The 27,818-nt window shown below is 37.8% G+C and overlaps 1 protein-coding gene across 2 annotated transcripts in view; it reads right to left on the bottom strand.

Moving 5' to 3' along the window:
- LOC109719567 (peptidyl-prolyl cis-trans isomerase CYP18-2) overlaps positions 1-26,753 on the bottom strand; it is a 44,624-nt gene extending 17,871 nt beyond the window's left edge. Inside the window, exons 1-4 of one of the 2 annotated variants that reach the window (XM_020246339.1) lie at positions 26,524-26,753; positions 26,308-26,403; positions 25,866-25,927; positions 24,890-25,023 (exon numbers count right to left, since the gene is read on the bottom strand). In XM_020246339.1, the coding sequence (XP_020101928.1) occupies positions 24,890-25,023; positions 25,866-25,927; positions 26,308-26,403; positions 26,524-26,595 (364 nt within the window). In that variant the 5' untranslated portion in view covers positions 26,596-26,753. The remainder of the gene's footprint in view (positions 1-24,889; positions 25,024-25,865; positions 25,928-26,307; positions 26,404-26,523) is intronic. The other variant, XM_020246331.1, reaches the window with a different exon arrangement.

Below are 27,818 nucleotides of genomic sequence, written 5' to 3'. Positions count from 1 at the left end.
AATCCAAGACTTCGAAGAATCGGAAAGGACGCAAAACATGCAAAACTTGAATCACGATGCTTAGGTAAGCTTTAAATCTTGTTTATGGTGATTCATACTTAATTATAGATTTTAGAATCATGTTTTCAAGTTGTAATTGATTAGAAAGTTTCTAAGAGCTTGTAAAACTCGAAACAATGCATTTTCAGCGAAAATTGCATTGTTGTACCGGTACAAGGGTTTTGCTGTACCGGTACAGACATCGGCTATTAACGCAGGGTTTTACGATAGTTGTTCCGGTACAACCATCACGGCTATACCGGTACAAGCCCTGTTCCGGAACAAGCTGAAGTCTGTTCAGGGTACAGAAGCTTCGCAGAAAAATCTTCCGTCATGTTGTACCCTGGACAGCTTCCCTTGTACCGGTACAAGGTGCTGAATATGGAAAGAAACTTTCTAATCCTACTCCGTTTTGATTCTAAAGTCTATAAATAAGCTATTGGAGTTCTCTAACTGTTTAAGCATCATAAGAATACATGTTTGAGAAACCCTAGAGCTCGGATTTCATTCTAAAAACCTATTTTCTACAAATTAGCCTCTTTCAAGATCAAATCGAGATAACGTTTGGCATTCGCTATATGTCGAGTTGATTCTAAGTCTTCGCTTGAGTTCTATTCCTGTTTTCTACGATGACTCCTAAAGCGATAGGATCACCATAGTCATATGCTCTCATAACGGCCGTCGTGGATTACGCGTGAACACTAAGCGGTTCGTAATTCGGACGTTGCCTCTGTGGATTCGATGGCGTCGTGATGATCGGCGTGATGGAAGCTTCGTGGAGTTCAAAGTGGCAGGCGTTCGTGGATGTCGATACGTGAGGCCGTGGACAATCGGAGGGACGCGACGAGATTCATCAGGTAAGTAAGAGATTGAGTCCGTAGTAAGTGCGGTAATCACCTGTAATCTTTTCTCTTAGTGAGTTATTTTTCGCGTGTTGGTTCTGTGGTTTTCTCCAAGTTGGAGTTTTCCCACGTAAAGTCTCGGTGTGGCTTTTATTTTTCGGGCATTTATTTTTTATTGCATCTGAGATTGTGGTTTGGCTCTTTCACGCCATTCACCTTCGCCCTCTAGGTATTAGATATCAATCTAATAGATCTTTGGGACTCCTCAAAACTTTCAATTGGTAACAGAAGCGGGATCTAGATACTATTGTTATCCAATGGCCCCGACAGTCGAAGTAACGTTAATCCGTCCACTACATCTTCGAATGGCACGAATAATGCCTATTGACAAAGTTCGCGACTACGAGAGGTTTTCTAATGCAATCGGATGAGCTTTTGGACAAGCTTATTGAATCTTTGTTGGGAGCACCCTACGAAGTTGTCAATAACGGCCTACACGTTCCTAAACCACAGGAACAAGTGTGACAAAAGATGAAAACGAAATTCATCCCGTTTAACGGCAAGGGCATAACGCTTTTATTTGACTGCATGTCTCGAAACGAGTATACTTCGTCGTTTCGCAGTGCCGAAACCGCAAAAGGAACATTTGGGATACTCTACCAAGTACGCATCGAAGGAACTGAGTCTAGTAACAGTCCAAAAATTGCAAATGCTAACATAGCAAGTTTGATTCTATTCTTATGGAGTGAAAACGAGACCATTAGCCGAGGTACTATACACGTCTACAAGCGTTGTGAAATACATGTGCTTAACTTGAGAGAGAAAATCCCAGATTCAAAGTTAAGAAAGATTCTTCGAATCCTTCCGGAACTTCGCGGCAAAGGTTGCCGCGATGCCGAAAACGGTTAACATCCGAGCACGACCTGATGAAAGTCGAAGACTAGTAGGTGCTTGCAAACTTATGAATGACTTTTCTACTAATCCAATCTTCCTTCCACACGTCTTTCTCTAGCAAAGACACATTAAGGGTTGGCGTTAGAAATCGACAGAAAGAGAAAACGATGACTCGAATTCAGAATGGAGAGATCTCAATTGCCGACTTGGAACTCAACATTGCGCCTTCTCACGAAAAAGTTCCGGCCGGAATATTTCCGAAGAAGAACAATTCGGACAATGGCTACATACTTAAAGCAACAAAACGATTTCTAAAAATCTTACTACATCTAAAAGAGAAGAAAGAGGACAAAGCTCAAAAGAAATAGGAACGAATTTTGGAAGTCGAAATTCCGATACTTCAAAGTGCATAAGGCTAACGGTAGCATCGCAACGGATTGTCCTCAAAGAAATCATATACAGATAAGAAGCTTTGCAAGCAAAAGACGTGGGAGATCGCAACTTCAAGTGATTCAAGCTCAGTGACGGAAGAAAAAATGAAAACTGCCTTATTCTGCCTATCATCTACCTTACCTACGCCTAACAGCTTGTGTGTGCCTATTCCTCACTGCTACTAATTCAACATTCTCTTTCTCACATATTCTTTCGAGCAACAATGGCGAAAGTGAGGAGGAATCAAACGACACGAACTAGCGGAAACAACAATCTAACTTTTTCATTGGATCTAAGAAGATGGCTTAAATTGAATAAGAGTTGAGACCGTCGTTTTTGGATCTTGAAGGAGAAACAACAACGCAAAGACTTTTGAATAAGGCTCTTGAGCAGGAAAGGATTCAAAGCTTGATAGAATATTTTCGAAGACCTCGCAAGGAAGCTTAATGAAGCGGAATTAACGATCAAATCATATAAAAACAAGGTTGGGATTTCTTGGAGCGCAAATTCAAGGAAATCGCCACATCCAACAAGTCATTGACAGTCAACACTTGTCGTCACTTTCAATCTGACATTCACCGATTTTCTGACCGTATCAATAACTAGATCCATGCTCGGATTGGGTCAAACGAAGCAAGCTTGGACTCGTGATATGAACGGACATACGTTAGAGAGGATTCAAATCCAATCTTTAAAGCTCATACAACTTCGAAGAAAAAGGTGTGTTCAAAACTGTGGCAAAAAGGACACATTAAAAGAAATTGCCCATAATAAGGAAAAAAAAAGAAATCCAACGCAATAATGTCTTAAGTCATTTCTGATTTTTAGTGTAATGCTTGATAGATGCTTGTGCATATTTTTATTTCATTGCAGTTACATGTTAATATGATTTCGTACGGCGTGTTGATGATTTTGTATGTCTTAAATTTTTTTTTTTTGAAAAAAGGTGACTTAGGAATTGCAAAAATTTTTGAGAAAGGAGGATGATTGAATTCATGCACTTTTGAGGAAGAAATTTTTACAAAGTTGTTTAAACGGGTGTTACTATAAGAATATCATTTTAACTTACTCATCCCTTTCTTATTATTTTGCGATATCTTTAAGTATATGATTGCGTTAATACAATATATTCATTCAATTTGAAATTTCAACTTTGATACTTTTGGTGATTATATCCATCGTCGGTGTGAGTGTTGAATTATATGGATGGATATTCTCAAATTGACTAATAATTCGTCAAAATTAATCTTCGAATTGTGAGATTCGTCTAATTATATAAGGGAGTGTGAAATTGTGTTAAAATAAAATAAAAGAACAAAGGATACTCCTATTTTCAAAAGATTCGGAAAGAGTTAGCATCCAAAAGAGTGTGAAAACTGACCACAACCATGTAGAAAGCTACCACCGTCACGGTGCGTCGGCGACAAGTGTGGTGAAGCACAACATAACTGGAATTTAATTGAAAAGCCAAAAAAGGTTGGAAAAAATATAAATGATTCTTAAGACATTTCGGTATAAGGTACTATGTTGAAAAAGGATGCTCACGAGCCACCCCTGGTACATATTATTAAATCTCTATTTTGAACATTGTTACATCAAATGGGTGTCAATTTTTGTTTGAAATTTCTAAAAATCAATTTTTCGATCAAACTTACATCCTTGATGAATCTTTGAATCATAGACTACTTTTTTATAAGAAATTTTGATGTGTTATTGAGTGCAAATCTTATAATATTTTATTTTCATTATAGTATTTTTTTGTCGAGTAAAACGCCTTAATTATTAAATTTAATTCATTAAATTTGATAGGTTTTAAAAGCATATTTGTTCGGTGAAAAAAAAAATTTCACATTTTGATCCTTGTACCGGTACATGAGAATCCCGTGTTCCGTAGCAAGGTCTCGCCGAGCGGCTTATATAGCGGTATCAGACGCTTCGATCTCTCCTGCAAATTTCCATCTTTTTCGAAAATTTTTGTTCCTGAGAGCTCCAGCTTACCTTCTTCTTCAATTAACCGATTGCACTATTCTCCCCCCCGCCTGGATTGTTAAGTTTTTAAGGCATCAAATTTGTGAGTTTTATCCCGGTTTTGATATTTCAACTATTTTGGCGGATTAGGGTTGATCTCTGTTTAATCCGTTTTTGATGCAATTTTTTGCCATAGATCAAGTGTCTTAAGGCATTAAACTTGCTTGATAGTAACACCTTGAATAACATCAAAACAGTTATTTTTCGCTGCATCTAATTTTATGCTTTTATATATCGATGTAATTTCGGGCATTTTTCAAAAAGTTGATTCTTTGCTGAAATTTTTTGCATGAATTGGTTGAAATAGCTTAATATGCATTCTAGGGATATCTTTGAAATTTAAACTTGCTATTTTTTTAGATGTTTCCAAAATTTGTTCCATGTATGTGAATTATTTGTGTAGTGAAAATGGCGTTTTGCTCGTGATTGGTGTGATCGGTGCTAATGGCTGGAGACGGAGCCGCGGTGGTGGTAGAGGTCGTCGTCGGGCGCCTCTATAAAGCGACACTGAACAACTTGAAGAAGCGTCCGGGTCTGAATCCGATAAAATCAGGCGAGCTCCCCGGAAGTAGACTTGAAGACGATTGCCTGCAACTTTGACAAGGCAAAGGAATACTGGCGAATCATCTCATGGTGGTGTTCTCGTACAGCGGAGGGAACTACAAAACAAGCCGCGGGATGTCTCCAGCACGGCAAAAGGTTGTTTGTGTCGAAAGTCGTGCATAGCCTGAACGCTTTGTGAACTTCAATGATTTTGATTCGGGATGTTCCTGAATTTTGGACCACTGCTACAATGCGCCACACTATTGAGTCCTGTTGGACGGGTCGCGGCCAAGGCGCTCCCCTTCTGTGTAGAATCAGTTCGGAAAGAGTTCTATATGAATGTGAAAGGTACCTTGCTGAAGCACATGACACAGTCGTAAAGCACTTTTATTTTTGAGACTATTGTGCGAAAAAGAGATTCCCATTACCCCCTAGATATTGGACTGAATCTTGGAATGCATTGGACAACTAACAGTGGTCCTTCTCTCTACGTCAGGGAGATTCCAATCGTCAACATCACTGGATATTCGTTTTGGAGCTATATTGCAAGGCTGGTGTTCACCATGACTTCATGGGTTACATAGATAGTCCGAAGGATTTATTATCTGAGCTACCACTCTGTTATCCTTGGTCATGACTAACAATGTTCAACCAATCCATCTGGCACTGGGCGCGAGGTGTGACGTGCGGTGGCTTGTCATCGAAGAGGATTTCGTTGGAGAGATATAGTATTGCTATATGCTTCTGGTCATCCCCGAGCAGGCTCATGGTTGAAATATCAACATTTCCATTTCTTGATCCTGGCAAAGGATATACACGTGATTCAGCGCGTGCCACCGATCGGTATCTACTTTCCATTCCTGTTATGATTATCAGAGGATTCTTCAAACAACATGGAGTAATACACTCTTGTGACAAGTATGATGTTGGCCAATTTTTTTTTTTTTTTTTTGGATCTATTGACTCAGTGACTGGCTAAGTCTGTTAGCACTCTCAGGTCATTACCCATCCAGACCAAGGGCCAGCCCTCCATAAACCTAGCCCAAGCCACCTCACATCCGAGAGCAGTTTCTAGCTCTGGCTCCTTCCGCTCTCATCCCGAGGGAGTTATGATACTTCGTCTAGTTCGGGGAGACGACGACATTGGAATCACTTAAGAGGATCTTGCCGAATAATTAAACGCAAAAAGGTTGAACAATATTAGGAGACCAAAAGTTTATTGCAGGCATCAATGAAGTTTGAATTAAGTTATCAAAAGATGATGGATAAAGATGTTGTCGACATGAATGATATTTGGTGAGCACTTCCATCTTCCTGCATCGTATCAGCCGGTCATCTATCAGCTGACATCGCCGTATTCCGCACCGTCTGGTGATGCTCCGCACGAAGGCTTGGGGTTCTGTGAGCTGGTGCTTGGAGATATGATGAATGATTACGCAGAACACGGAGTGATTTTTTCGTCGAGCTTGCAGTCTCTCTCTTTCACTGCATTTGCTGTTATAGCGACAATGTTTTAGCATTATGCTTGCTTATCCGTTCTGTGTATGTTTTTACTTTGTGTTTTTAAGCCTGTAATATGACTAAACTACTCTTATAAAACTTTCTAGTATTTTACTCTCTATTCTGCTTACATTTGCACATTTTTGACAAAAAGGGGAGAGCGTAGATGAAGGGGGAAAGCCATGGATGAACAGGGGGCAATCCTATGGATGAACAGGCATTGAACTACAATGCAGAAAGGATGATAGTTCAAAACAAAGGTGGAGAATATGAACAAGGGGAAGAAGGTATAAGAATTTAGTGCTAATCCATTCTTTGAATGAATTGTTTTGCAGGAAATCAATACTTCAAAAACTCCAAACTTTTTGGAATAGGAGCTTGGAGTGTCGAGTCATTAAGTAATGGTATATGATTGTTATGAAAGATTGTGAGGAGCCCAGGATCTAATCTCAGATTGTAATCTATCACCTAAAGGGGGGTGAATGGGTTGAAAGGCAAAAACCAACATCTCGCTATGATATAATGTGGAATTGACCTGAGCGTGCTAACAAGACTTAACCGCAATGTCACTGAGTCACATAGGACCCAGAAATCAGACAATTCATGATCTTATGGATGACCTAAGTGCTAACTAGAATCTTAGCTCAAGTCACGAGTCAATCAGACCCAAGGCCAACATCATACTTGTCACAAGATGTATCTACTCCATTTGCTTGAAGAATCCTTGTAATCATAACAGAGAATGGAAGTAGATCCCGTCGAGTGGCACCCTGAATCACGTGTATCATCCTTTGCCAGATCAGAAATGGAATGTTGATGTTCAACTCATGAGCCTGCTCGGGATGACCAAAAAGATATAGCAATACTAATCTCTCCCAACGAATCCTCTTCGTGCCAATGGTTGGTTGAACATTGTAGCTCATGACCAAGGATAACAAGTGGTACTCAGGTAATAAATCCTTGGATTCTATGTAACCATGAGTCATGTGAACACCAGCCTTGCATATAGCTCCAATAACGATATCCATGTGAGTTGACGATTGGAATCCTCCTGACGTATAGAGAAGACCTGTAGTGTCCACATGCATTCCCAATATCTCTCCAATATCATAGGGGGTAACTGGGAATCTCTTCTTTCGCACAATAGTCTCAAAAAATAAAAGTGCCTGTGTCATCGTCTTCAACAAGTACCTTTCCATTCATATAGAACTCCCGAATGAGTTCCACACAGAAGGGAGCCTTGGCCGGGACCCGTCCAACAGGCTCAATAGGTGCGCGCTGTAGCAGTCGTCCAAAATCAGGAACATCCCGAATTAGATCATTGAAGTTCACAAAGCGTTCAGCTATGCACGACTTCGACACAAACAACCTTTGCCGTGCTGGAGGGACATCCGCGGCTTGTTTTGTACGTCCCTCACGTGTACGAGAACCACCACCATGAGATGATTCGCCAGCTATTCCTTTGCCCTTGTCAAGTCGAGCAATAGGTTCTTCAGTCTATTCCGGGGAGCTCGCCTGATAATCCGGATCAGACCCGGACGCTTCTTCAGTTGTTCGTGTCCTTTTAGAGGCCCCACGACGACCTCTACCACCACCGCGGCTCCGTCTCGCAGCCATTAGCACCGTCAACACCAATACGAGCAAAAATGCCATTTTCCTACACCAAAAATACCATACATGAACAAATTTTTGGAAACATCTAAAAAAAATAGCAAGTAAATTTCAAATATCCCTAGAATGCATATTAAGACTATTTCAAACCAATTCATACAAAAAAATTTCAGCAAAAATCGAACTTTTTGAAAAATCCCGAAATTACATGCATATAAAAGCATAAAACTTAGATCAGCGAAAAATAACTTGTTTTGATGTTATTCAAGTGTTCTACAAGCAAGGTAATAGCCTAAGACACTGATCTATAGCAAAAAATTGCATCAAAAACGGATTAGAACAGAGATCAAACCCTAATCTGGCCTATTGACTCATACTTGGCGGCTAAGTCTCGTTAGCACTCTCAGGGTCATTCCATCAGAACCAAACGGGCCGACCCTGAAAGCATCTATCCCACCACCTCCAGCCGAAGAGGCAGTTTCTAGCTCTCTCACTCACGCCAAAATCGCATCCGAGGAGTTATTGATACTATTCATCTACGTTGGGGGGGGAGCGACGACATTGGGAATCAGTTAAGGAGGATTTGCGAAAATTAACGAAAAAAGGTGAACAATATTGGTGAGAAAAGTTGAAGTCAGCGCATCCAAGAAGTGTGAGATCTAAGATTCAAAAGATGGATTGCGGGGATAAGATAACGGGTGTCGACATGATGATATTTGGCGAAACCTACCATGCCATCTTCTGCTCTGGTTATCCAGCGCGGTCACGTCACGACATCCTCTCATTCCAAGCCGCTGGTGTATCGCTCCTGAGGCGGGGGTTCGGAGCCTTGGTGTTGGAAATGATCTGATAGGATAGATGACAGGGACACGAGTGATTTCTCTATCGTCGAGCTTAGTCTCTCTTCACTGCATTTTGCTGTTTAGAGACGATGTTTTAAAGATTGGACGTGATGCTTATCTTTCTGTAGTAAATGTTTTACTTTTTTTTAGGCCTAACTATGACTAGACCTACTCTTATACTTTCTAGTATGTTTCTCTCTCTAATGCTTTGAGTCTGAACAATGCAGCGAGAGAGAGAGAGAGAGAGGCGAGGAATGAAGGTGCGGAGAGCATATGATGAACAGGCGAAGCATTGGATGAACAGGCATTGAACTAAAGCAGAGGCTGATGCAGGATTCAAAAAACGCAAGGTTTGGAAGATATGAACACAAGGGGGGAGAAGGTATGGAGGGAGAATTTAGTGTCTAGGGAATCATCTTGGAATGAATTGTTTTTGCAGGTACATACAGACGATCAAGAAACTCCAACTTTTGGATGGGAGCTTCGGCGTAGTCGAGTCATTCAGTAATGGTATCATGATTGTTATGAAACTTCTTGATGCCTGACTCACTTCTTCGATGCCTGACTTCTTGTATGTGCGAGTCTCTTTGATACTAAATCAGACTTCTTGATCAATGACTCAATTTTTCCTCCAATATTTGGTTCACGATTGTTTCTTTTAAATTTTTAACGCAATCCGTGCCCTTAACTGATTCCAATTCGGTCGCTCGCCCCGAACTAGATGGAAGGTATTCATACACTCCCTCGAGGATGGAGGCCGGAGGATGCAGAGCTAGAACTGCGCTCTGGCTGGAGGTGGTGGGCTAAGATGCTTGCAGGAAGGTGGCGCCCTTGTCTGATGGAATGACCTGAGAGTGCTAACAGGAGCTTAGCCCAATCCACTGAGTCAACAGGCCAAGGCCACATCAGTACTTTCCAAGATGTATCTCACACCGATTTGCTGTGAACAAAAGAAAATCCTTGTAATTATAACCCATGAGAATGAAGTAGATCCTTCGTCGATGGTCACGCCTGAATCACTGTGCTATCCTCATTGCCAGGATCAAGAACATGAATTTGACTTTCAACTCATGAGCCTGTCTCGGGATGACCAACAAAGATATAGCAATATAAATCTCCCGAACTGAATCCTCTTCGTGCCAATGGTTGGCTGAACATTGTAGCTCATACCGCAAGGAATAACATGGTACTACAGTAATAATCCTTGGATTCTATGTACGCATGGCGAGTCATGGTGAACAGCGCAGCCTTGCTATATACTCCAATATCGATATCATGTGAGGTTGACGATTGAAATCCTCCTGACGCTATAGAGAACGACGCGTAGTGTCACATGAACCATTCCCAAAGATCTCTGCAATATCATAGGGGGTAACTGGAATCTCTCTCGCACAATAGTCTCAAATAAAATAAAGAGGCCCTGTGTCATCGCTTCAACAAGTACCTTTCCATTGCATATAAAGCGGCCCGAATGGAGTTCCACACAGAAGGGAGGCCTTGGCGCGGGGACCCGTGCCAAACAGCTCTAATAGTGGCGCGCTCAGTCGTCCAACAATCAGGAAGCATCCACGTAATTAGATCATTGAATTCACAACAAGCGTCAGCTATGCACGGATTCGACACAAACGAACCCGTTGCACCGGTGCTGGATGGACAATCCGCGCTTGTTTTGTACGTCCCTTCCACGTGTACGAGAAACCACCGACCGATGACTGATTGCCACGGACACTATTCCTTTGCCTCTTGTCAAGCGTCGAGCAATAGTTCTTCGATTCTATTCGGGCTCGCCTGATATCCGTAATCAGACCCGGACGCTTCTTCAGTTGTTCGGTGGCGGCTTCGTTAAGCCCCACGACGGCCGTGCTTACCCACCACCCTGGCGCTCCGCTCGCAGCCGTATTAGCACCGCAACACCAAATACGAACAAAAATGCCTTCCTACACCACACTAAAAAAATACATACATGAACAAATTTTTGAACATTCTAAAAAATAGCAATAAAATTTCAAATATCCCTAGAATCAAAATATAAGACTATTTCAACCGAATTCATACAAAAAATTTTCAAGGCAAAAAATCGAATCTTTTTTGAAAAATCCCGAATTCACATGGCAATAAAGCATAAAACTTAGATCAGCGAAAAATAACTTGTTTTGATGTATTCCAAGTGTTTGCTACATAAGCAAGTAAATAGCCTACAGACACTGATTATAGACAAAAATTGCATCCAAAACGGATTCCCCAACAGAGATCAAAACCCTAATCCCCCGGCAAAAAACAGTTGAAAAATATCAAAACGCGGATAAAACTCACAAATTGATGCAAAAATTTACGAAATCCAAGGGAGAACGTGCAATATCAGTTGAAGAAGAGTAGCTGGAGCTCTCAGGAACAAAATTTTTCGAAAAAGATGAAATTCTGAGAGAGATCGAAAGCGTTTAAACCCGTATATAAGCCGCCGGGTTCCGCAGACCTTGTACCGGAACACCACGGAGTCTATGAACGAGTTCTTGTACCGGTACAGAGACCAAAGTGAAAAAAAATTCCGAAAAATATGTTTTAAACAATACCCAATCAAATTTAAATTAAATTCATCATACTTAAGCGCTTTACTCCAAAAATACTAATAATGAAAATAAAATATTATACAGATTTCAAAAACTCCATAAACACCATCAAAATTTCATTATAAAAAATAGTCTAATGATTCTAAAATCATCAAGATGTATAGTTGAATGACAACTGATTTTTTACAAACACCAAAAAAATTGACCACCAATTTGTCGTAAGCCTTCAATAATAGAGATTTAACTAATAATGATACCAGAAGGGGTGGCTCTTTAGCATCTTTTTTCAAACTAGCACCGTATTACTCCGAAAATTCTAAATATTATATTTTTCCAACCTTTTTTGGCTTTTTCCAATGAAATTCCATGTGGTAGCTTCACACACTTGTCCATGGACAACCGGCGGTGGTAGCTTTTTCCTAACATGCTGTGGTAAGTTTTCACACTCCTTTTGGATGTAACTCTTTCCACATCTTTTAACATCGGATATCTTTTCTTTTCTTCATATTTTTAACCACCACAATATTCACACTCCCCTGAAATTAGACAATCTCACAATTGAAGATTAATTTTGGACAGAAATTTTAGTCAATTTGAGAATCATCCATCATCATCTTCAAAATACTCACAACCGAGATGGATTAATCACCAAAGTAGATCAAAGTTGATTTCAAAATTTTGTGATATCATGTGTTAGAGAAATATATATCAATTATCGTCAAAATAATAAAAAGTGGAGTAAAAAACGATAATTAATATAGTTAAACAGCGTTTAGAAGACAACTTTGAAAAAATTCTTTCGCTCAAAATCATCGAATCTCAATCATCTCCTTTCTCAAAATTTCAATTCTAAAGCACCTTTTCTCAAAAAAAAAAAAATTAAAACAACCAACAATCAATAGCGGCTCAGGAAATAATTTAAACATGTAATGCAATGAATAAAATTTACGGCAAGCAGCATCTATCAACATCTACACTAAAATCAGAAATATAAGAGTGTGCGATCCTTGAATTGTTGCTCCCAAAATCCAACCTTGTCTTTATATATTTGATCGTTATTTCCCGCTCCATATAACTTACTCTTTGAGGTCCGAAATATTCTCAATGCTTAGAATCCCTCCTCCTCAAGACCTTATTCAAATCGCTCTACGTGTTGTTTTCCTCCTCAATCAATCCAGACAAACGACGTTCAACTCTTATTCAATAGCCATCTCTTTGATTCAATAAAAGTTGATTGTACCTTCCGCTATATCGTTCGTCCGTTTGATTCCTCCTCACTTTCGCGGCATTTGTTGCTCGAAGAATAATGTGAATGAAAGAGAATTGTTGAAATAAGTAGCTTACATATGAGGATAGACACACCAATTAAGACGACAGGTCAAGGTAATGTCCAGCAAATAAGGCAAGATTTCCAATTCTTTTCTCGTCCACTCAGAGCTCTGAATCACTTGAAGTTGCTCACCCACGTCTTGGCTTGCAAAGCGCTATCTTAGTTATATGATTTCTTGAGGGCAATCCGTTGCGATGTGACCGTATCCTTTGCACTTGAACGCATTCGGATTTCGCCTTCGAAATTCGTTCTTTTTCTTTCGAAGTCCCCCCCCCAGCCCCTTTGCCCGTTTCTTCTCTTAGATTAGAAGATTCTAGAAATCGTTTCTTGACCTTAGATATGTACCTTGTCCGAATTGTTCTTCTTTCGAAAATCCGGCAAACGTTTTCGTGAGAAGCGCAAGTGCATGTTCGAAGTCGGCCAATTTGAGATTCACACTCCCATCGAATTGCAAGTCTCCGTCTTCCTCTTTGTCGTACGATTTCAACGCACCCTGTGCTTTTTAGGAAGACTTTGGATAGAGTTAGATTATAGGAAAAGTCATTCTCATAAGTTTGGCAAAGCACCTACTAATTCTCTCGACTTTACTCTTCGTCGTGCTTAACCGTTTCGGATCGCGGCATACCTTTGCCCCTGAGAATAGGTTCTCGGAGAGATTCGAAAACCTCTTTTAATTAGACCTTTGAATCTGCGGATTTTCTACTCCAAGTTAGCACATGTATTCACAACGTCTTGTAGACGTGTATAGTACTCGGTAAAGTCTCGTTTCCATTGCCATACGAAATAGAATCAAACTGCTTTGTTTAGCATTTAGCAATTTTTTGACCTTACAGCTGTCTTGCATTAGAGGTATCCCAACATTTCCTTTTGTCGTTTCGCATGCGAAACACGGTAAACTCCGTTTGAGATCAATGATTAAATTAAAGCGTTTATGCCCTTGCCGTGTTAAACGAAGATGACTCGTTTTCATCTTTGTCCAACTTGTTCCGTGGTTTAGGACGGTAGCGTTATTGACAACTTCGGTAGGGCTCCTCACCAATCAATAGCTTTCCAAAGCACGGCTCATCGATTGCCAATTATGAAAAGCTTCCTCATCGCGAACTTTCCAAATATGGCCATAATTGTGCCATCGAAGAGTGGTGGACGATAACGTTACCGGCTTTCGGCCAATTCGAAAACATATATATCTAGATCCCAGCTCTTTGATTACCACATTGCAAAATTTGAGGAGCCCAAGAATCTATCTAGATTGTATCTATCCCTAGAGGGGGGTCGAATGCGTGAAAGGCAAAAAACCACAAATCCGATTGCATATAGAAAAAAATGCGGAAAATAAATAAGCAACAAGCCAAGATTTCGTGGAAAACTCAACTTGGAAAAAACCCAACGGACCGACACGCGAAAAAATATTCAGCATAAGAGAAAAATACAAGGTGATTACTACTCGACGTTTTTCCACGAACTCACACTCTCTTAACCTCCTATGAAATCTTCCGCTAACCCCCTCCGGGTTTCCCAGCGCCGCTCACGTTCGAATCACGTAACGCCTCCACTCGAATCCACGAACTTCAATCACCCGAATCCACGACGCCCACTCGAATCCAGAGCATCGACGATCCGAATCCACGAACCGCCTTTTCACCGCCGTAATCCACGCCGTCCCGTTCATGAAGAGAGCATTCCATTGATTCATGGTGATCCTTCGCTTCAGGAGTAATCGTAGGGAAAAATCAGGAATAGACTCCAAGCGAAGACTTAGATCATATGACATATAGCGAATGCGAAACGTCTATCCGATTTAGATCTTAAGAGGCAAGTTTTGTAGCAAAATAGGTTAGAATGACAATCCAGGCCCTCTTAGGGTTTCTCGAAACATTATTCTATATTGCTTAAGAGACATTAGGAACGCCCAAAATAGCTTATTTATAGACTTAGAATAATACCGTGAGTAAATTAGAAACGTTTCTTTCTCATATTCGCACCTTTGTAACCGGTAGACAGGTGCCAGCTGTTCAGGGTACAGCTATGACCGGAAAGAGTTTTCCTGGCGAAGCTTCTGTACCCTGAACAGACTTCAGCTTGTTCCGGAACAGGGCTTGTACCGGTACAGCCGTGATGGTTGTACCGGAACAACCATTGTAAAACCCTGCGTTAATAGCCGATGTCTGTACCGGTACAGCAAAACCCTTGTACCGGTACAACAATGCAATTTTCGCTGAAAATACATTGTTTCGAGTTTTACAAGCTCTTAGAAACTTTCTAATCAATTACAACTTGAAAACATGATTCTAAAATCTATAATTAAGTATGAATCACCATAAACAAAATTTAAAGCTTACCTAAGCATCGTGATTCAAGGTTTGCGTGTTTTGCGTCCTTTCCGATTCTTCGAAGTCTTGGATTCTCCAATCTTCAATACTCCGCTCCGAACTACTTCAAGACTTCGACTCGACCCACGAAACTTGCCAACACATAGGACCTAACAGGGCAAAACAATTCATTTTCAGCACTACTTTAAGTATGAATCACCTTGTAATCTTTTCTCTTAGTGAATTATTTTTTCGCGTGTTGGTCCCGTGGGTTTTTCTCCTTGCCAACTCCGGACTACTTTAAGTATGAATAACCTTGTAATCTTTTATCTTAGTGAATTGTTTTTTCGCGTGTTGGTCCCGTGAGTTTTTCTCCAAGTTGGAGTTTTCCCACGTAAATCTCAGTGTGCTTTTTATTTTCCGCATTTATTTTTATTGCATCGAGATTTGTGATTTTTGGCCTTTCACCCATTCACCCCCCTCTAGGTGATAGATACAATCTAGATAGATCCTTGGGCTCCTCAAAACTTTCATAACAATCATATACCATTACTAATGACTCGACACTCAAGCTCCCATCCAATTAACAATGGCCCTAGTTACTAGGGATGGCAACAGGGCAAGGCAGGGATAGGGGGCCGCTTCCTCCTCCAGCCCTCCTCATCTGCGGGATAGGGCCCACGTCCCCGCCAACAAACCAGGGGGATCCACATCCTAGAGGGATCCTGCAAATTCTTTAAGAATAAACTAAACTAATTTTTTATTTAAAATTTAATTAAATTTAATTTAATTTCAATTCAAATTAGTTTAAATTTAATCCAATTATTAAGTTCATTTTTTAGTCATTGTCAAATTATTACGTACAACACATCAAATTACTAAAATGTATAGCAATCAAATATTATTTAACTGATATAGTGTACAGAAAAAAAATTATATAATAAAAATATTTGGTTAAATTAAAAAATTTAATAAAGGCATCAAAGTTAGCATTCTAAATTTATAGATAAATTACAACCTACATAATAATATATTATGTGGTTACAATATAATTGTCTGGTAAATTACGACCAAGGTCAGAGGGAAAAAATACCATCCCTACTAGTTACAATAAAATTGTCAGGTATCATATTCAATAGCTCTTCAAAGAAAACCACCTTGCAGGGGTACCTACCAGATCACAAGAAAACTACAAAAAACAACTGCTCGAAACATTATCAATTAAATTTAATATGACTCACCTTATGTTCATAGAAAAATTTCAAACATTTCTCCAAAGGCTATAGCCGTTGCTTTAGTTTATCATTTATCATATACATGATACTTGAAACAGAAATATCGCAAACCCTGTTATACTTCATCTGTCGAAAACCTATTATGTAATGTCTAAACTTGGCAGATTGGAAGCTGGCATATACAATCATTCCCATAGTGGAATAACATGAATACAATCATTCCCATAGTGGAATAACAAACCGGTTTGGACCTCATAGCGCAAGACTAAGCTTCAAAAATTTTCGTACTAGTGTCCAATAATTAAACGTCCAAGACGCTTTAAATGAGAGGGATAAAGAAACCACAATACACAACATACATACTGCAACTAATGGCCAGTGCTATGAACATATCTGACTCAATTGGAAGCTGTCATTACAGTCCCTATACAACTATGCAGTAGTCGTGCGTAATATTTCCCTTCTGTTGCTAATGTACAAAATCAACCCTTTTGCATAATTCTCTATAGGGGATAAGACGCGAGAAAGTCTCAACCATCTTTCATGTTGATCCACATAAGCTTCGTGGTAGTTTAACTCCAGTAGCAATTTCCATTTTGAATGAGCATCTTTCAGTACATCACGTGAAGTTTTTCAGAAGTGCTCTTGTAGCAGGAAAGAAAGTCCAATCTAGACAAAATAGAATTCGAGGATTTAGATGTTAATAAAGATGCTAAGCCAAACCACCATGACATACTCAGCCATGTTAAAGGAATTGACTTATCATTGCATTCCTCGAGTGTTACTGGAGCACATATTGTAACATGAGAGCTCCATCTATACTCTAAAGTGAACACTACAGTGATTGAGTATGCCCTCTCATTGACTTTTGATCCAATGGCAGAAAGGCTTGATCCAAGGGCCAAGAAGTTGGTCCAAGGGCCAAAAAGTTAATAGCACTAAGCATTTGGTGCTTTTAAAAATATCCCATCTGGACTCTTTATGTGAGTAGAGCTACTATACTATTATGAATACGGAGGCCTTCATAGTCATAAGTTATTTTTGATGATAAAGCTTCCAATTTGATGATCCATACAGTTCAATATGATCCAGAGAATTGGAAGTACCTCGAAACCAAATTTCATAATTCTCAAAATCATAATAGAGTCCATCAAGAAGGTATAAAATGAACAAAATCGAACAGCCTCCTAAAAATAGTGGATCGCGTTCTTCAATTCAATATTGAAGTTATTGACCTTGATCTAAATAGTGAATAGATTTTCCATAAAAAATTCAACCAATTTCAATTCTTCTCCATCGTTAAACTAGGAAACGTCCCGTACAAACTGTTAAAATTGTCTATTTTGAGGCCTTTTGATAGTAAGGTACATGATATCCAAAAATTATAAAAATTGCTTTCTAGAATGTTTAAATGCTGTAAATTACATCTAATGGTATGCATCATCGATTCAAAAACTATATCATCAAAAACGACTTGTGAGTACGAAAGCGGTCGTACTCATAAAAGTATAGTGGTCGGACTTTGTGCTACATATCTATATAGTCATCTATGCTAATTTTGATAGCAGATGAATAGTGTTTGCTATCTAGTTTTTAGCCCTCGGATCAAATACTATTCTACCTACCACCACTAAACCCAAGGCATCCAAGGGTCAAAAAGTAGATAGTAAACACCATTTCCTTTACTATCGAAAGTATTCTAGCTTTGCGTGCGCTCTCTCTCTCTCTCTCTCTTATATAGATATACTAGTACCATATTATTCTTAGCTCTATTTGAACAGTTACGATGATATTATCTTGCAAGGATTTTACAATAACATGTCAACACATTGATAGCTAGCAAAAATTTGGTCTGAGAGTACATTATGTATATGCTCTCAACTCGAACCACTAAATTTAGCCACAAAATGATTTTATGACAGTGAGTAAAAAGTTAAATAGGAGAATTAGTAAGATGTCAAATTTTACTAAGAATTGCCTAGATCAGTAAAAAGCCAATCTCACAGGCGTCATTGAAAGAAAATTTCAACCTTAATTCCTGCTACATTAACCTCTTGGGCCTAACCACCACCCAAAATATTATAGTCGGATTAAGAGATTTAGCCTATTATATCTTATACATAAAACTATCTGGAGTCTCACAATAACTTTTTGAGCATCACGCGAGACAGCACGATACCCAAACGGGAATAGCGGCACTATGCCACTCGTGCCACCTTTTATTGTGGTCGATTTCCCTTTCTTCTTACATATTGTCCTCAATTTTTTCTTCCTATTTTTCACTCCCTTTTTTTTCTTCTTTCATTGCTTCGCTCTTGAAAAAAAGATAAAGAAATAGCAAATCAAAGATCTACTTATTAAGTAAAAAAGAAAATTATAATTTAAATTTTAGTTTATATATTTTCAATATTTCTAATTTGTAAAGCTCTTTTTTTGAAGAAATATAAAATTAGGCAATTTTTTATCAATGGTTTACAAAAAGTTGAAAATAGATCTACTTGATTTAATTATTATATAATCAAATTTTTAATTATTTTGAATAGATCTAGTATTTTATATGAGATTTAAGACAAAAATACTTTTACCTTGAAAATTCTATTTTTGGATTTAGAAAATTGAAAATACTGATAAAATTAAAAGCTAAATTAAATCAGTTGATACTTGAATTTGTTTAATTTATTTGTCATATAATTTATTGCTAAATTTTTACAGATAGATCTAACAATTTTTCGATGTGGGACTATTGGGGTATCACAGACTCCCCCCATTTAGACCCTGACGTCCTCATCAGCTCTAAACATACACAGCCCAAGATCACCAGGCGATGTGAGACTTGTCTTGCTAGCCTTTGTCATTCCGACCCTAGCTTTAGCCTGTCAATCACCGACCCTGGCTCAGCCAAGACTCATCTCACACTTCCGGCTTGTGAACTGGCTCTGATACCAAATGTAACGATCCGACCCGCTAGCAATAATAATTCGCTAGGCCCAAACCACCAGCCCAAAATGCTTAAGCCCAGTTATTATGTCTAGCCCAATCAAGCTTATATACCAGAAGCAATTGCGGTCCTATTATAGTTAATCTAACTATCATGCAATCTCTCGTCGAATCAATATGGATCAATCTTGCCAATATTCATTAAAATTTTGAGAAAAAATATTTCTCTAATTTCAAATTTTATAATTTTTCAAATTCCAAGAAAAGAAAGATAAAATCAAAAGAATTTTAAAACATAATCAATTCTAACAATTTTTCTCAACATTTTGAAAAAAAAATATTTTCTTCAAATTTTTAATAAATATTTTTTAAAAAATCAAAATTAAAAAAATTATCGGTGTAATTGCTGTCCTATTCTGTTTGCTCTAGTCATCATATAATCCCTCGGCGATCAATATATGGATCTTGAAAAATTTTGAGAAAAAATAATTTTATAACTTTTAAAATTCTGAAAAAAATGATAAAATCAAAAGAATTTTTAAAGTTGATAAATATGATTTTCTCATTATGTTGTTTTTTTTTCTAATTTTCTTAAATGGATTTTACGATAGTTGTCTTTATGTAAAAAAAAAGTTGTGTGGATCATCATGCCACCTAAAAGATAGAAGATTATGGTTGACAGTAATGACAAATCGTTGGTGAGAACATATTTCATTGAAAGTGTAATTACTATAATATGGTTGGAATAGGTGGTTGTCACCTGCCTAAAGAAACATATCGTTAGGAGTTTTTCTAAAATAGCGAAATACTTTAAAAAGTTCCTCAGTAGAAAAGATATACAATGAAAACTAAATTAGAATCTACAAAAATAGTAAAAGAAAAAGAAAGCAAGGGACGATTGAAATAAACTAAATAAACAAGCAATTGAGTATCCCCTGTTGACCCATATGAAGGTACAAATGATGAACTAGATGATGATATTAGAGCTGTCATGGAAGCATCTCTAGAAGAAAAACGGAAACAAGATGGTCCAAAGACAGCACAATTTCCCTCTTAGTTTGATGCCAATTGTGAGTCTGGGCTTGGCTCTGCACCATTAGGTTTAGCTCGAAGTGGTTCTGTTGGCTGCTTGTTCGACATATTAAAAAAAAGGCCAAAAGAAAAAGGTGGAAAAGCTCCAAATTATAGATATAGACCCACTGACATTTCTCGGCCTAGATGCTCAACAACAACGCATAAATAAAATGCTAAACAAAGATTAAAAAATGAGACTTGGTCGAGCAATGTTAAAGTTCTTTTTTACTTTAGTCACGTTCCTTCCCATGCAACAAGCAATCCATATTATAGATCAATGATCACTATCGTACAAAAGAAGGGTCCAAGAGTTGAACCCCCAACCACCGTATGAGATCAGCGACAAATACCTTGACACGAAGGTCAAAGATATTCATGCATGGGTAAAAAATTTCAAACAACAACGGGAGATGTATGGTGTTACCTTGATGTATGATAGTTGGATAGGACCAACAAAAATGAGCATCATAAATGTTTTTAATTTATTGCAATGGCAAGGTGGCTTTCCACAACTCGGTCAATTTGAAGATGCTGATTACACATATGCATTATTGGAGCAAGTTCTAGGTGAGGTTGGTGAGAAATTTGGAATACAACTAGTATCAGACAATGGTGGAAACCTCATGGCAAACTACTGCTGCAAAGGCATCAGCACTTATTTTGGACTCCTTGTGCAGTGCATTGCAGCAACCTAATGGTGTCTGAATTCGGTGAGATAAATCGGGTGAAGAAGAGTGTAAATATTGCACAACATGTATCTAAATATCTATATAATCATCTTTGGGTCCATGCTTTAATGGAGAAATTCACTGAACGAGAGCTCTTACTTCATAGTATCACACGATTTGCCACAAATTTTTTCGCCTCCAAAAAATATCCTTCAAAATAAAAATAGTTTAAAGTCCATATTTGCATCAAATGAATGGCAAACATCTCGTTATGCTTCCACGACTGATGAAAAATCGAAAAATTGATTGAGCAAATAATTTTGTCTACCAAATTTTGGAGTTGTGTGAACGACAAAACAAAAATCTCGATGCAAAATAAAAATCAAGTGCGAAAAAATAAAACCGACACACCAAAATTTTACGTGAAAAAACTCCAACTCGGAGTAAAAAACCTACGGGACCGATCACACGAAACAATCCACTATGAAAAATTGAGCACAAAATGAAATCCGCCAACCTAGAGAAATCCTTAACAATCCGCTCTTGACATAAATGAGGTACAATAGCTTTTTCAATATATTATTAATTTATTATATATTAATATGCTGATTGCTCATTATTATAATATCATAATAACGGAAAAAATATATTTGGTGAATTCTCGGGAACTTTGGGCAAAACGGGTGCAATTAACGGGAGACACAATACCGATCTCAGTAAGTAACTCAATAATTTTAGACATTTTATATTTAACGGTAAACCTAATTTGTTATAATTTTAATTTTTAGTTGGACAGTTGAGTGGTGACTACAATACGGTGGATCAGCAAAGCATTTAAAGAAGGTTGTTGTACGTGCTTTATCTCAAATGACCACGTCTAACAGATGTGAACGCAATTGAAGTACATTCGCACTGATACATACCTTAAGTGCGTAACCAATTAGCATATGCTCGATTAGAGAAGCTAGTTTATGTCCACTATAATATGAGGTTCCGTTTAAGATGCATGCAAGAGGAGTATGATAAGGAAAAGAAATTAAACACTTATAATCTCTTAGATGCAAGCTTTATCGATGATGAATTAGACCCCATACTTGATTGCCTACAAGACAGAGAATCAAGAGGACCAATTGCTCGATAAATCTGGAGATTCTTAACGACCATTCAAAATTATTGTTGAGGAAGCAAGAGTTAGTGATGAAGAAATTGGGTTAAGGAGAATATGGAGAGGTCTCAAAATTAGTGTGGTAATGTGCAAAAACAAGCAGCTTTGGGCGAAAGCGTGCCGATGGTTGTCTGGCATGGTACGATACAGGCACACCTCCGTGTCGACACGTGGTACGATTGTGTGCTAATAAATATGCATGCCCTTCTAATGGGACGCTATGGTATAGGCTTATTTTAATTTTTTTGGTTCCATTAAGCTTTTATAATATTATTTTGAAATGTTTAGTTAAATAATTATGAATATTGACTATGTATAGCTTATTATACTCATAAGTTAATATAGTGGTACATTTTTTTATATGTAAAGTACAACTATTGCTCATAGAAAATAAAAATTAAAATACAATAATAAAATTCACAAATACAATAATTATTTAAATTTATATCTTCACAGAGAGATAACTACTTAGTTCTGCATAGATCGTCGCAATGGATCATATGACATATTGTTATTTGCAGATAAAAGATTTATTTGACAATTTTGATATAAATATTGCTAGTACTGTGAGAAAGTCATATATTGCTAGTACATCTCATTGTATCGTTGTACGTAATCTGTATATGCAACTGGATCGTGGATATAATGGACAATAGTCACTTGTACTGTTATATAGACTGCAACATCATAAAGATAAGGATGGTATGGAATCGGAGAATCGTAATGTGGGTATGTAGTGTAAACACTATGTTTATATGTAATAGTGGATATAGATTCACCATATGAGCTTTCACTATATGAAGGTATGGATGGATAGTAACCGAGTGATTGCTGCACTAATTGATGCAAGATAGATGGAGATTCATTCTCAGTGCCATGAATTGATGCAGTGAAATAGTCGAACATAGAGTATGCATCAGCATCGTAATTGTATCTCTCTCTATAAAAACCATGTTGATATGAGGAATACGATGATATCGAAGTACTATCAAATTGTGATCACATATCGTCATCCGTTCATGGGAATCCAGTTGACACCACTTCTAAACCCTCTCTTATCTCCCCATAATTTTGTTATGGGGATCTATTACTTCTTTTATGATCATGTATCACTCCAGATATTTAACATGGTCGAGACTCATGATCCGTATCTTGAGTGGCATGAATGTAAATTTGCTCTTCAGTAAATATAAGACCACCTCCACCCTTTTGTTGTGTTGGTGTAATGAATTCGCCACCATCCCACTACTATTGGTGGTGTCATAATCATCACTACACATAGTTGAATCGTGGTAATCCAGAATTTGTTGGTGACATGGTGTTGATGTATCGTTGTCAACATCAAGCGAAGTGCATCAGCTGCACTAATGTCATACTTTCTTTATCCTTACCACTTTCGACCATTGTTGAAGGTTTTTTGCAGTAGACAATGTCTTCTCTTTTCTGAATTGACTTTGAGTACAACATGCCGACCATGTCCATGTCCATGTCCTAGCATAAGATGCTCAAGTTCTGCATTAGATTCATCTACAGGATTTTGGGATTCTTCACCCAGAGTTGCTTGTTCTTGCATATTATCCACTGATTCTCACATAACTCCAAAATTTGGTGGATAGAATTATTTGCTCAATCGAATTTCTATCAGCCGTGGAGGCATAACGAAATGTTTGCCATTCATTTGATGCAAATATGGATTTATGGATTTTAAACCATTTTTATTTTGAAGGATACTTTTTAGAGACGAAAAAATTTGTGGCAAATCGTGTGATACCAGGACGTATGAGCTCTCGTCCAGTGAATTTCTCCACTAGAGCATGGACCCAAAAATGATTATATAGATATTTGGATACACTTTGTGTAGTATCTACAATCTTCTTCACCCAATTTATCTCACCGAAGGCAGACATTGTTAAGTTGATGCAATGCGCTGCAAAAAGAGTCCAAAATAAGTGCGGTTGCCTTTGCATCAGTAGTTTGCCAACTTTCTTGAAGTTTTCACCGCTGCTCGATACTACCTGTACCACAAATTTCTCACCAACCTCATCTAGAACTTGTTCCAATAATGCATATGTGTAATCAGCATATTCAAATCGACCAGTCGCATAAGGGTAATTGTGGAAAATCATAGTTGTTATTGTCTGCATTATTGGAATTTTACTCTTAAACCAAACACAGTAATTTTACAATCCTAGTAATTTTCAATGAGATAACTGTGCGAATCAAATGCAAGAATATACATTTCCTATTAATCTCATTACTAATAAAATTCCCCTTAATCTTTTAATACATAGTAATCTTAGATAACGTGATCCAAATGCTCCCTAAGGATTGTCTGTAACGATCGACTTAAAACACTAGGGATTTAAATAAAGACAATTCAACATGTAAAAAATACTGATAAAATCTCATATTCAGTAGTCTTTTTTAACAAGTCACTTTGCTAGGAGATCCATATAAGAAAAGGTAGGATGGTATAAGTCAATGAAGCAATTGATTAAACTCTAACTATCAGTAATAACATGGTGATTGAATCATATCACTGCAACTCAAGCATTTTAGTGAAAGTGTTGTATAAGCAGCAAAATAGAAGACAACAAAAATCTTATGCTACACCCAAATTGAATTAAAGATACATTAAAGAAGAGCAGTATTGGGCATCTATAAATGACCGTTATGTACTAGTGCTATTATTACTTGATGGATTTTCAGGCAATCATGCCGTGCAGTTTTAAGACAACCTTAATCAAATAAATAAAAAGTTCCTGAACACCTCCGTAAAGAAAGACCTTGCTGCAGCTATTTAATGACAAATAAGAAATAACCACAATAACAAATCACACTGTACCAGCAAATGGACCAAGTAGCAAACTTACCATCTAGTGATTGACAAGGTGCTAGGGTGATAAAGAACTGGCTGCCATTTGTGTTAGGACCAGCATTCGCCATTGATATAATCCCAGCTCCTGTGTGCTTCAGCTCTGGCTTTATTTCATCCTCAAACTTCGGCCTGCACATATCCAATGCAAAGCTTCAAAATCAACCGAAAGAAAAAAAGAAAAGAAGCGATAAACATTCCCAAAACCAACCGCTGTTCAAAGGAGTGGTTTTGGTTGGATGAACTTCTTAATACAGTGTATCGAAGACACATCCAGTTGGATATACAATAATTATATCTACATCTATCCCATCGACAGTATGTAGTAAAGAGCGCCATATTTATGATATGTTGTTCACTTGTTTGCTTGCATATAGTTGAAAGTTGCACTTGCAAATCTTGTTACTTCAGACATGGGATGGAGAGAATACCCACAACGTATAGAAGTTTCTCATTTTGTTAGGGCATGAGTGTATAAGTCAGATTGCCATCAATGTAGAATTACTCCATCCAACTAGAGCATGTCGACCTATGTCCAAATTTCGCATAGGTCGAGATGTAGCGACTAGGCCTTCATCAGTATATCCAATTGTGGCATTTAGGTACAACAACAGCAGATCATATGGAATTTTTGGGCTTGTCTACAGTTGCATTTACAGTACAAATATATCCCACTAATGAATAATGATTCATGGAATAGGCAAATAATTACTCCAAAATTAGGTTTTTAACTGAAAGGTACATGGCCATACGAAAATTAGAAGAAAAAAAAAAAAAAAAATATCATTCGCAGACACTTACAAAGTCTGAACAAAAATTTGATCCTCAATGTAGATATCAAACATTTTTATACAAGTAACAACTTGAACTTCTATTTTATTCAAAAGCCGAAGTACATCGACATCAAAAACAAGTGGTGTTTCCACCTTCATTTGTTCGTAAGATTAAAAGGGAAATATGGCAATTTCGCTCACCCATAGATGGACTCGCCGCCCCTTCCTGTTCCCGTCGGATCTCCGCCTTGCACTATGAAATCCTGGTCCAGTAATCCTACTAATTATTAGTAAAAATAATATAAAAGCAAGGTAAAAACACACAGGACTCCCTCAACTACAGGCCATTTCGAAATAGGCCATTCAACTGTTTCTTCTATTAATTGGACATTATTATTTCAATAAACTTGCAGATTCTCTTGACTACACTGTTTTTAGCGCTTCGGCAACCGACAAAACTAGAAAGTTTGTTAATGATCAGCGATTGATAGCAAACGGAGTTGTTAATCGCGACGAATGCCGAAATAAATCTAGAAAAACAACTCAAATCAAAACAATTTATGGATGAAAGGGTGTCTATTTCAAAATGGCCCATAGTTTAGGGGTTCTCTGTTCATCAGGGGGGGGAGGAGGAGAGAGGGACCTTGATGATGCGGTGGAACTTGACGTTATCGTAGTAGCCTCTGCGGGAGAGCTCGATGAAGTTCCGGCACGTCTTCGGCGCGTGCTTGTAGTACATCTGCGTCAGATTTTCCCCTTCTTGTTAGGAGAGAGAGAAAATAATAATAATGAGAGAGAGAGAGAGAGAGAGAGAGAGAGAGAGAGAGAGAAGTAGAGTAGAGAAAAGGAGAAGGAAGACCTCGACGGTGAAGGGGCCCATGGAGGTCTCCAGGGTGACCTCGGGAGGGCCGCCGTCGGCGCTGCCCCACATCTTCTAGCGGCGACAGAGAGTTAGCGAGAGGGCAGAAGAGCAAGCGAGAGAGAGAGAGACAAAGAGAGAGAGCAGAAGTTGAGAAGAGGCAGAACAAGGGCGACTAGCAGTCGAAGCTAGAATGGAAAGAAACCTGTACTCCAGAGTCCAGTCTTAGCTAGAGGAGAGAGCTTTTCCTCTTTTTTTTTGGGAAACTTCAAATACCACCTAGGAGTTTCACACTTTCTCATTTTAAGTACCTTATAATTTAAAGTATATTAATTTAGTATATGTAGTTTTATTTTTATCTTTTTATTATCGATTCCACTAATTTTTTTCGTTAAATTAGTGATAAAATTAAAACTAAAGGATACTAAAGTGAATATTTGATAAACCTAGATAGGGTATCTGAAGTGTTTTGTATATAATTTAATAAAATATTAACGGAGAAGCTGACGAAAAAATAAAAATGAAACCACGGAATACTAACTTGATACACTTTAAACCACATAGTACTAAAGTGAGAAAGTGCAAAACCACAGGGGGTATTTGAAGTTTACCCCTTTTTTTTTTCTGCTTTTCTATTTTTTTAGAATTATTTTCATACGTATCTTTAAATAAAAAATTTAAGTTATCAAATTTATTCTTTTAAAATTCTTCTGATTTATAATATATTCATCAAAAAGTTCTAGTTTGTTCATATATATTCCTGTTATTTGATTCATCGTTAATTTTTTAACGGTGGATGTATAAAATGACTATTTTATCCTTACAAACATGTCCATACAAAAAGCTATCTTTCTTTCTTTCTCTTCACCTTCCCCGCGACATGTGTGGCATACCTTATTTTTGTTGCAACCGAGGGCCTTGCCTTCGACGTCGCCACTACCGTAGGTCTCTTTGTCGCCATGGATAAAGAGAAAAGGGTAAAAAAAGATGAGGGGACTTAACAGTAAAATACATATTATATACATAAGGAGTAAAAAAGTTATTTTATTCCGTAACTAATTATGGTTAACTTTTCTAACTCATGGTTATCTAAATTAAAGATATATTTGCATATGGAAAGACTTTTGAGCAGATAAATCAGATAACTTAAATTTTGTAGAGATATATTTGCTATTCGACACTTTTGTAGGGAGTCATATGCAATTATCTCTTCTTCTTTTTTTTTTATATGCTCATTTGTATGCCATAATTAATTTTCAGATTACAAATAATTTTTTATATAAATTAAAGTTCAG

The sequence above is a fragment of the Ananas comosus genome, linkage group 1 (assembly GCF_001540865.1).
Source record: "Ananas comosus cultivar F153 linkage group 1, ASM154086v1, whole genome shotgun sequence".
In the NCBI taxonomy this organism is placed as follows: Eukaryota; Viridiplantae; Streptophyta; class Magnoliopsida; order Poales; family Bromeliaceae; genus Ananas; species Ananas comosus.
The sequence above is the reverse complement of the archived record's forward strand: the minus strand, read 5'-3'. Positions and strand labels throughout refer to the sequence as shown.